The sequence below is a fragment of the Antedon mediterranea genome, chromosome 7 (genome assembly GCF_964355755.1).
Source record: "Antedon mediterranea chromosome 7, ecAntMedi1.1, whole genome shotgun sequence".
NCBI classification, from domain to species: Eukaryota; Metazoa; Echinodermata; class Crinoidea; order Comatulida; family Antedonidae; genus Antedon; species Antedon mediterranea.
The window spans coordinates 27,694,192-27,706,436 of NC_092676.1; the positions used below are offsets into that span (position 1 = coordinate 27,694,192).

The 12,245-nt window shown below is 37.2% G+C and overlaps 1 protein-coding gene across 1 annotated transcript in view; it reads right to left on the reverse strand.

The window, feature by feature from the left end:
- Positions 1-1,826: 1,826 nt before the first annotated feature.
- The window catches only part of LOC140055712 (leucine-rich repeat serine/threonine-protein kinase 1-like), a 38,639-nt gene continuing 28,220 nt past the window's right edge, over positions 1,827-12,245 (reverse strand). Inside the window, exons 18-27 of the mRNA XM_072101089.1 lie at positions 10,408-12,180; positions 9,329-9,787; positions 8,849-9,100; positions 7,834-7,983; positions 7,456-7,660; positions 6,738-6,948; positions 6,172-6,423; positions 5,555-5,757; positions 4,706-4,828; positions 1,827-4,505 (exon numbers count right to left, since the gene is read on the reverse strand). Coding sequence (XP_071957190.1) covers positions 4,120-4,505; positions 4,706-4,828; positions 5,555-5,757; positions 6,172-6,423; positions 6,738-6,948; positions 7,456-7,660; positions 7,834-7,983; positions 8,849-9,100; positions 9,329-9,787; positions 10,408-12,180 — 4,014 coding nt within the window. The 3' untranslated portion in view covers positions 1,827-4,119. The remainder of the gene's footprint in view (positions 4,506-4,705; positions 4,829-5,554; positions 5,758-6,171; positions 6,424-6,737; positions 6,949-7,455; positions 7,661-7,833; positions 7,984-8,848; positions 9,101-9,328; positions 9,788-10,407; positions 12,181-12,245) is intronic.

Genomic DNA, 12,245 nt, shown 5'->3' on the forward strand with positions numbered 1-12,245 from the left:
GAACTGTTAACGATCAACGACGATAGCGTCGAATAACGTCGACAGGAAAACAGGTTTAAGTATATTCTGAGTCCGCTTTAGCTTCCTCCCTACCTACCATTCTTATTAAAAATGTAAATTTCACTATCTGCTATTAAATGTGTACTATATGCCGACAGACCTTCTGCTATTAAATTATACGCATTTATATGTGATATCTGATGGATGTTTAATTAATATATTATAGATTATTCTATAAAATTAATGATTGATTTGAGTCCATCTGTTAATGCATCGCAGATATTTAAAAACAAGTTGCATCACATTCAGTGGCGGATACGGGCATTAAAATAGAGCTTGAAAATATTTATTAGGGGCGCGCGCTCTCAGACTCAAAAATTCGCAGACAATATTTTTTAATATCTGATTGCTTGTATTAGTAATACCATGAACATATAAATTAGATCTAATTCAGGCCTATAGTTTCATTGTTATACAAATCCGTTACCCTAAATATAAGGAGTTCAGTTCATTTTGTCCTTTATCCTCTGACCAATCTTCATTATTATAACCTTACCATCGCCTACGTACAGTACATGGCATAGCTCTTATAAGCACGAAAGACTGACCTAAACCTTTATTAGAAGTAAATCATATTCCAATCACCCCGCGAACACAATTCTCAGTTAAAGCATCAGTTAAAGCATCAAAAAGATAATTCTATAGCTTTAAAAAACAAAGAAACTTACTTACTAAAGCATGCCCCATCGTGCAGTCTCTCAAATAATCCTTGCCTTGGCGCGGCGCGCATTCACAACCACATGGACGCAGCTATGCAAATTACCTACATTATTGGGATGTTTTATACCATATCCATAAAACAATCGGGAGATATGGCACTAGGGTAAGGCGGGAGGATGTCTTTCAAATGAGCCAAATGGAAAGCTCCTAAAGCTTTGTGGGTTATCATAGAAAACCCTATATAATGTTTTTTTTCTGCGCAATATCGGGATTCAAACTCTCGTGATTTAATCGGTAAACTTGTGAGGTATTGCATAACAATCAAATCCAAAGGCTGTGGGTCAGTGTCTGGATCTCAATGATGAACTTACAAAATAAAATAAACTAAATAAAAACGAGAAAGTAAAACAGACAGAAAATTAGCAGAGCTTTCGGGAAACACTAGCCCTTTCGGTTTCAAGTGATATATATATATGTATTTAGGTAGTAGTAGAGGCCTAAGGTTTATTCATAATTAAAATATCATCTTATTGACACTACAGTTAATTAGATTGGTTTACCTCCTAGTAGATTTAACAGTTTTGTTTTGAGTAGTACTAGCTAGTCGCATACAGCAGGGAAATGTGTATAAACATTGGAATACAATTGATGAACAGAATCGATGTTGAAGAGATTGATGAATGCATTAAACATGTTAACGTCGACGACTATTACGACCGTTGCTAGACAACTAACGCTTAAGAAATCCATCATCATCCAAAGTGAGAAGAAGATATTAAGGGATCCTCTCGACTCAAATAAATAAGGGTTCTCCTTGAAATTCAGATTCGATTTTTCGGTTGAGAGGGGAGAGGAGGAAGGAGGAAGATTGAGGAGAAGAGAGGGAGAGGAGGGAAAGAGAAGGAGAGGATGAGGAGGGGAAGAGAGGGTGAGAAAGGAAGAGGAAAGGGTGAGGAGTGAGAGGAGGAGGGAAAGAGAAGGTGAAGAGGGACATTGAGGAGAAGAGAGGACGAGGAGGGAGGGGGGGGGGGCGGAGGAGAAGAGAGGGGGAGGAGGAAGAAGGGGAAGGGGGAAGAAGAGAGGAAGAGGAGAAGAGAGTGGGAGACGATGGGGGAATGAATGTTTAATGCTTACAAATACTAAATTAATTACTGAAATTAAACATGTTATAATATTATTTTTTCCTGTTTATTTCTCTTGTATTCATGTACAATTATTACACTATTTTCTAAATCTAAAGTTCCTTACACCACTGTCCTGCAGTAGACTTTTGCTTTTATTACAAAGTATATATTATTTCAATTTTATTTACACAAAAATAACATAACCATATTTAATAACATAACATAACCATATTACATAACATAACCATATTACATACATAACCATATTTAATAACATAACATAACATAACCATATTTAATAACATTTTAAACAGCAGAACCTTGTTTACTGTATTGCACAGAAAAATATTTGTTCCATTACTCTTTGTTCCAAAACCTCATTTTAATGTTTGATGCTGTGATATTATAGTACACACACTAGCAATGCAAGCTGTGATATTATAGTACACACACTAGCAATGCAAGCTGTGATATTATAGTACACACACTAGCAATGCAAGCTGTGATATTATAGTACACACACTAGCAATGCAAGCTGTGATATTATAGTACACACACTAGCTATGCAAGCTGTGATATTATAGTACACACACTAGCAATGCAAGCTGTGATATTATAGTACACACACTAGCTATGCAAGCTGTGATATTATAGTACACACACTAGCAATGCAAGCTGTGATATTATAGTACACACACTAGCAATGCAAGCTGTGATATTATAGTACACACACTAGCAATGCAAGCTGTGATATTATAGTACACACACTAGCAATGCAAGCTGTGATATTATAGTACACACACTAGCAATGCAAGCTGTGATATTATAGTACACACACTAGCAATGCAAGCTGTGATATTATAGTACACACACTAGCAATGCAAGCTGTGATATTATAGTACACACACTAGCAATGCAAGCTGTGATATTATAGTACACACACTAGCTATGCAAGCTGTGATATTATAGTACACACACTAGCAATGCAAGCTGTGATATTATAGTACACACACTAGCAATGCAAGACTGATTGAAACATCTCAAACAAAATCTAAGTCTGCTTTAACAGATAAAACAGAGCAGTAGATTTCATTACCCAAAATAAAAGCACATTGTAAAAATGTAGGGGTCGTGGTTCGGACCCAATAGCCACCCTCTGAAAATCTACCTATACAAGACACTCCATTTCAAATGTTCAATAGTTAATATCAGTGAATTGGTTTTGGTATAATATATTGGCCCCAATACACAGGCAACATAGGTAAATTATAAAGGTATTAACTGTTAGGAGATCATTGTAATAAGCCTCAGCATATTATGTATTAAGGTCGGCAGTCTTATCCACGCCGCCCTATCCTCTCTAGAATTTTTAAATCAGGTAATTTACACCCGAGTGGCATTGAACCCAGGGATTTCTGTATAAAGTGTGCTATACTCACACTCACCTACCACAACTCTTAAATATGTTGTTTACAGGGATATCGCGTGCATTTACCATAAAGATTATAATGCCCGCAAAAGTAATAAAATAAGCAATATAATTTCAAATTTCAATGTTTTTCCCTAATAAACTCTACGTTATTCATCATAAAATTATACAATGACTTTTCCATATGTGAATACGATATAACTATACATGTACCCATTTTATCTGCATATAAAATGTCTATAAACAAAGTCTAAACATTGGTATTATTGCAAAACTGTATTGCTTAATAAACTGTTCGTTGCTATGTACAGTATATTCATATCCAATTGCTTTATTAACTTCATATCGATTTTAAACATTTTACAGCCATGAACTATATCAAAACATATTGCACTGTGTCATCTGTATTTTTTACGAGTTGATGCATATTAGTTTCATTTTCTATTTTATCAAATATTAGTGCAGCAAATGCATACAGAAATTATTATATTTGTATTGAATTTACAATACAATAAATCTATGTAAACAAAAATATTACAATTAATTAAATTAATGTTTGAAGGTTTGCAGGGCGAAATTAATATGTTGATATAAAGTTTACGGTACACCACGTATGTAGTTCTGAAAAAGAACTATCGACTTTCTCAACGTTTCGATTGATATATGCTTCGATCTTCCCTGGGACACGTATGTTTCAATGTACCTGTACCGCGACCATTATAATCAATAAAATTATTATACCAGTATTTATTGTTCAGTATTAAAAGAAATTCTGGTTAGGTTCTGCACCGTTAAAACATGCGCACTTTTGTTTAATTTTGATTTGTGATTTTTGTTATTTCTTGTTTACACCAACTGTTCCCATGAATCAGCATTCCAGGTCAGTATATAATAAGCATTATTACTATCATGAACTTTGACACCTGAGGGGCAATCTGGGAATCCTGCAATCAAATTATGAAATCCTTTCCCAATCGTAACGAGAGAAGTCTTGCTCGGCGTTTCAAAAATATCCAATTCTGATTGGTCACATTCATCGTGTTCCTCATCCGGCGATGTTGGGTGTTGGGTAAAGCGTATAGGCAGGATGGATTTGATTGGTCCACGATGGCATTGGACGGTAGTGATTGGTGATAGGCTAAGGGAATCAGCAATTATAAGGCGCCCCCATACTGTACCGATGTATAAATGGTCTTTTATTAGACACATTGATGACACCTGACATTGATTAGCTGCAAAAAAAAAATAAAAATACAGAATGCCATTTAAGAACTAATTTGACAAAAAAAAGTGTGATATGCCCAAATATGGTAGTGATATGCTTAAATATGGTAGTGATATGACATCATCATGTCTATATATGAGCACATTACATTTTTTTGTCATATAAAGTTTGATAGTGTAGACAGAGCTTCTTGTACATTATATTTACCACTAAGTCTTTTGATAGTGTCTTCACCATCAGCTGTTACACCATCATTGCACAAGATTTCAGCCACGTCCAATTCCTCCTCCATCTTTCTGGTTTCCACTGTCCAACGGTAAACTGACGTACCTGTGTGAAAATAGTTACTAAACTGTTTTTTTATGTACCGATATGAAAATGTATATAGTATAACTCCTCTTTTTGGACACACCCATTTCAGAGGAAACACCCATTTCAGAGGAAACACCGATTTCAGAGGAAACCCCCATTTCAGCAGAAACCCCAATTTCAGAGGACACCCCAATTACAGAGGACACCCCCAATTACAGAGGACACCCCCCATTTCAGAGGACACCCCTCATTTCAGTAGACACCACCATTTCAGCAGAAACCCCAATTTCAGAGGAAACCCCCATTTCAGAGGACACCCCCATTTCAGAGGACACCCCCATTTCAGAGGACACCCCAATTTCAGAGGACATCAGCATTTCAGAGGACACCCCCCATTTCAGAGGGGATTTTTTCCTGGAAATGAATGAGAGAGAATGATTGTATTAAACTTACAGCAAACCACTATTAAGGCTATTATTTACACAGATGAGCAGTTGGTGTAAGCGGGAAACCTGGTAGCTTGTCCAACGTAGAATCTTTATCTATCCTAAGCGGGTTTCCACTCAACCGCATCGTCTGGTCCATGTTATATTTAAATGGTCATAAGACAAATAGCATAGATTCTATATTTTGGTTACGTTTTGTTATTACTCGTCTGTGTAAATTGGCCTTTAATGGAAACTTCTGTTGAAGGTATTAAACTGAAATACATAAGAAGTCACTACTTAGAAGCATTGCACACACCTGGGTGAACATAAGTCCAGACATAGTACAGTCCAAGCCTCTCTGCCATCTGGATGTCATAAGCAACCATGATATCTACACTCGATACCTCCAAAGGTTCTTGAAAGTGTTTCACAATTTCCACATCCATCGACAAATCAAACTCTCCAATATTCAGGATACTTACAGTTCCACCAGGATTACCACACCATAGTTCAATGACCCTGCAAAAGATTATGCAAATGATATATGCAAATTTATTTATATTTACAAAGAATAGACTGTACCATTATTTCTCAAGGGGTTCCCTCCAGGTGAAGAAAATGTAAACATTTTTTTATTCAGTTTATTTAAAGACGTATTGTCTCCCAAAAACATGAAAAATGAAGATTAATAAAATCAGATTTTTAATAGGGTATTTTAATCAGTTAATCACTTCTGCAATAAAGAAAATAATGTTTTCACTTATAAAAAGACAAAACGGTTTTTTAGGTAAATAATTGTTTTTTTCTCGATCCAATTTTTGGTCAAAGTGAATTACAATTATGGACCATCAAAATGGCATATCAACAGAAAAATTTGAAAAAAATAATTTGTCAGGGGTACAATATATCTTTACGGTACTAAGTAAACATTACCTTTCACACTTGAACGAGTTTGGAGCCAAGGCTAATGACGTAACCGGTGCACCAACATAACGATACGTGAACACCTCTTGTGGTTGTATGTCACCGTCGCCCTCGTCAAAGACGATGACGTAGCCCGAGTCCGTTGCAACCACCATCTGCTGTTGCAGGGCAATGTGTACCATCGCCGTGGCAACATGATTAATGTCATCATCACTGGTTGGTGGAATTCGGAACCTTGCAACCTGCTCGTTGTTAGAAACACTATAAGGTAATAACAATTAATATTTATTGTTGCTTATTGCCTAAAAATGCTGACAATATTAACAGAAAATTAGATATCACTTTTTTTTTTCTTTTTCATACACATCCAACAGCAAGTACTGGATGGACAAACTATTTAATAATTTATCGTGCTTATAAACTAAGTCTCATTTGAGGCTTATGTACACATTTGTATATATGGAACAAATAAAGACTTGATTTATATTTTTCAAATTCTAAGATAAATTATAGTCTATATCCATCGTGTGGTGAGTCTTTAAAAAAGATCCTTCTAGTGTGTGAACAGAGCTTACCTGTATACAACCAACACTCCAATAGATAGGCTGAGCCAGACTGTGAAACTATCTGAAGAATAACACATACACACAATAGAAGCATTGCTGGAAGTAACATTCACATTTTCCTCCTGGACACACTTCTCGGAGTATGTGAGGATCTGGACATTGGCATTGGAATGACTGATCCAGATATCGGTGTCAAGAACGTTTAGTAATCCACCTTCACCTGTGAAAATAAAAGAGAAAAACAACAGTGAATAATATATATTAAATTATATTATATAACACCTAAATAAATTCCTGTCATTTGATTGGACGATTGTGGGTCACATGGCGTGCAATAGTACGCACTTGTATAATATAGAGGGTTTATGAATTTGTTGGTTATAAATATTTTTTCTATTGCATGGAGACATATACAAGGGTTATCAAAATGACCTGAATGGTACTTGGAAGGTGTTAAACCTAGAGTGGGGTACTGCCTTGGGGCAGGGATCATTCTTAGTAATATATATCAGTGTATTAATTATAGTAAAGTAAAGCTCTGTCTATACTATCAAACTTTATGTGAAATAAAATGTGATGTATCACTACCATATTTGGGAATATCACTACCATATTTTGGCACATCACACTTTTTTTCAAACTAGTTTGATAACATGTAGACAGAGCTTTAGGTGAGATCATCACAAGACTGGCAACATGTGAACCAATATTATTGATGTGTACTTACTTGTACTACTCAACTCTGAGGGCGCCGTAATGCTGCAAGCGGCTGCGACGTCGATCTCCTCATCAAGAGACAAGACCTCGTGTAAGTTGGCAAACTCTGGCATGGATGCTATCTGGTGAACCTCCTGCATGCTTGGACGTTCTCTTGGATCTTGGGCCCAGCACCAAACCATCAAGTCTAAGATGTAGACAGGGTAAGATTGCTCCTAGACAGAAAAAAAACCCCAATAATAATGTTGATGTTGTTTATATTTATATAGCACTTTTAACAATCAGCAAATTTCAAAAAAGCTTAGATTAGATTTGATTGCAAAAAGTTCTCCAATAATATTTGGAAACTGAATTTTTTTTGTAGAACTGATTAAATATAATAGTTTACCTTTCTTGTAAGGATTGGTCGTTCTCCATCTTTGATTAGCTGTTTAATGACCTCTGACAAGCGCCCTCTGTTCTTTCCAACTTGGCTTTCAAAAGGTCTCTGCATTGACATCAGTTCATACATGAACATACCAAATGAGAAACAATCAACCTGAAATCGTAAGCATCATCATACTATAATACCCTGTTCTCAAGTATGTTGCGCTCACATGAATTTTAAACTATGACATTAGAAGCTCTCTTTTGGGACACCTGTATTAAGGAGACACTTAGCTGTGAAATGAATAAGGGGGCCATATAAGTTTTAACACTATGGTCAACCCTTATTGAGGGACACAATTTAAAGGACACTGCTATTAAAGGGACACCACTATTAAACGAGGGGACACCAATATTAAACGAGGGGACACCCCTATTAAACAAGGGGACACCCCTTTTAAACAAGGGGACACCACTATTAAATGAGGGGACACCACTATTAAACGAGGGGACACCCCTATTAAACGAGGGGACACCAATATTAAATGAGGGGACATCACCAATAAACAAGGGGACACCGCTATTAAAAGGACTCTATTAAGGGACACCACTATTAAACAAGGGGATACTACTATTAAACGAGGGGGACACCACTATTAAACGAGGGGGACACCACTATTAAACGAGGGGACACCATTATTAAACGAGGGGACACCATTATTAAACGAGGGGACACCATTATTAAACGAGGGGACACCATTATTAAACGAGGGGGACACCACTATTAAACGAGGGGGACACCACTATTAAACGAGGGGACACCATTATTAAACGAGGGGACACCATTATTAAACGAGGGGACACCATTATTAAACGAGGGGACACCATTATTAAACGAGGGGACACCACTATTAAATGAGGGGACACCACTATTAAAGAGACACCCCTATTAATGGTGTTTATATACAGTATCTGTATAAATATTTTGGGTTATTCTATTTTGTGTATGGGTATACTAAACAAAAAATTGACTGTACCTTCTCTGTGTAAGTCTCTTTTCCTTCATATTGTACAATCTCCGGTGCCATGTATCCAGGTGTCCCACCATATCCTTTGGTTCCGGATGGCAGCGTTGACACGCTTATACCATAGTCAGCAAGTTTAACTTGTACATACTCACATGGAAGAATTAAGTGTGGTTCCGGAAGGTTCCAAACAAGAACGTTCTCTGCTTTCAGATCTCGGTATATGATGCCTTTTTGGTGAAGGTAGTCAACCGCTGATGAGACCTAAAAATAATTAATTTTTATTTAATCATGAATTTACAATATTATTTTTATCATTTGATACAACCGGAACAGTAACAAACAGACGTAGTAAAGTTTTATAAATGTTCTACACACATGCTAAAGAAAGTCCTAGATGTCATTTTGAAGATGCTGCATATATAGATAAGAGGATTATGGTTAAATTGACTAAAGTAGAAGCCCATAAAATAACAAATATAACATCCTTACCTGAACAATAATCTGCTGTATGACTGGAGATGTCAATCTAGCACCAACTCTTTTATAATCTTCTAACCGTGCGTCTAACGAACCATGTGGAGCCAGCTCTAATATCAGACACATGGGTTGGCGACAGAAAGCCAACAGCGGTACAATATTTGCGTGCTCTAAAGTCATGATGATAGACAGTTCTTTACGTGCGGTATGGTACGCTTCACAAGAATGACGCAGAGGGTCTCGGTGCCATTTGGCGTCATTCATTTCGTACCGCTGTTTTATTGTGTTGGTTGCCGCATGACCTGGTGGATACGGTTGAAGCATTTTTATGGCAACCGGTACCTCGCTCATCAACTCCTCCTGAATCATGTGACCTTTGTAGACGAATCCAAAGCTACCGATGCCAAGAAGTTTTGCGACCTCAAGGTTGGACTTGTCCACCAGTTTACCAGGACCGAGATCATAGTACACCTGAAAGATACAAACTTAAATCAGTATTCAACATACTAATATTACATTAATATTATACTAATATATTTTCATGAAAAGTATATACTAATTATGTACATTTTAATTGTTACAGTAGTTGAACCTGACTGAGGGAATACTGTATATAAACCTATGTTATTCTGCAGACATATAGAAACCAACTTGCCTATTCTAAACTTAGAACCAGGCCTTGTTTTTTTTTAAATTGTAGATGTGCTACAAATTGCACTCCTCAATACATTCTAGTGTGCTGTAGGTGTGCCATTTGTATTTTGGTGTGTAGAAGTTTACCAAATTTAAGTGTGTTGTAAATCACACTCCTCCAGGATTGTATTCACTCACCTCAAAAGAAAAGGCCTGTAGTTCTATACTACATGTAACACAATTATTTATTGCAGGGCCAATGATTAGGAAACTTTCGATTTGTGACAACCTATGACCTAAGATCTAGTTACTTAATGCATTATGTGCATACAGGGCTGCACTTCCTCGAAACAGTTTTAACAGAAGTCCAGGCAACGACACAACATGTAGAGGTCCTGGGTCATTGCAAATTAAAAACTCCCTTTTGCTAGACAACAAGAAAGGTTACAATTACTTACCACATCAGGAGCGATATCCTTTAACAGAATCCTACCATGATTTGGACACTTGACTTCTTCATACTTCATTCCTCTTAGTACCAGCTCCTCAAACAGAAAACCATAAACTTTATATTGTGGTTCAGTATCACTGAAAGACCCGAGCCTAAAACATGCTGAAAATTCTAATGATTTCCTTTCTTTGTCTGGTGTAAGCGATGTCGGAGTTTGGCTTGGTGTTGACTTGGGAGAACGTCTCTTTTTTGCCTGGTTCTCATCAACATTCGTTTGCAAAGACTGTTCCGGAAGAAGCAACCCTCCGACTTTTTTCTTTACTGATAACCTGACAGATTTTTCCATTGTTGGATTCTGTACAACTACTTCTGGTGTTTCTCCTTGAAGTTCTGGTGCGTCAATACCACTATCGTAATTCTCCGTCGCAATTGAATCTTTACTAGATTTCTTTTTAAGATTTACGTTATTTGGAGTCCTTTTAAGAGACTGATCAAAATTTGTAACTTGTAAATCAAGCTTTCCATTAATCGGTGAACTAATCGTGCCGATTGTGTTCTCTTTCTTTGATTTGTACAGGATTTTTGGGCAGCGTTGTCGTAGAATACTTTGGATTTCTGTTTTCGGTGTTCTTCTAACAGGTTTTGGACTGACACCTTCTTCGTGGAGAGCTTGTTGGAGATCTGCAGGATTCCAGTCAACAACCTCCCATTCTGTATCATCAACATCTGCAACTTCAGATCTGTTGTAGTCAATCCAGCAATGAATACATGGCACAATACGCGTGATTAAGAGTTCTCCTTCAAACGTTTGTCCAAGAGGTTCATAAAGAGTTGGATAAAAGTTTTCAAGTAAAACATCCAGCAGATCAACAATGGCGGCAAGGAGTCTTGAAGCAGTTTCTAACGATGGAAGCAGTTCGATATTTGAACCAGAACTGGATATGGAAGAACCTGAGCTTGATGCTGCCATTGAAGGTGTCTTTAATGGTACCTCTTTTTGTACAGATAAAATCTGGTTTGGAATCAAAATTTCTAGCTGGCCAAGTCGTGACGTTGAAACTGATCTATCCTGACCATCGATTGTACTCACTAGAACTTGAACAGTATCTGGTCTTCTATCCTTCTTAAAAACACAGCCTAACAGCGACTCTTTTATAATTTCTTTTACATGGAATAATGGAACACCATGTAAGGACAGTTCAATGCCTGTTTGCCAACACATCCACTTTAGTCCTGATGACCATTTCTTGTGGATATCTTCATCGAAGGTTTCATCAGCATTTTCAGGTAATGAATAAAGAGTCTCTATGATGCTATAGAGGATCTGATCTGAAAGGAATCTGCTGATTACTCTAGACCAAAACCCGCTTGGAATGTACTGTAGGAAGAAAAGACGTCGGATGACCGCGTAAGGATTCTCACCAGCGTGAAGACTGAATCCTGGACTTTCGGTTTCTGGAATTGGCTGAGCAGAAAACACAGCTTGATACTGATCGGCTGAGTTTTCATCAGCAGTCCTACGAACCAAAATTGGGCTTGTCATGCGGGGACGTTTGTTTTGTGGGAAGAGCGTCTTGAATCCATTTCTCTTTCCGCCATCTTCTGGTGCAGCTGGAGAACTGAACCGTGATGACACCTCTTGAGCAAGTGCAAGTATGGAGGAGGTGGTTGTCTGGAAGAATGTCTGGTCTTTTTCTGGTGCAGGTTTTGGGCTTGGTAAGTGCAGTGACTTTGTTGCAGGTCTGGTGATCTCTACTGGTGGTGGAAGTGGCTGCAGTAGCTAAAAAATAGGATTTATTTTCAAAACTGAGGTTAAAACGTAGGATATTTTTATTGATAATATTG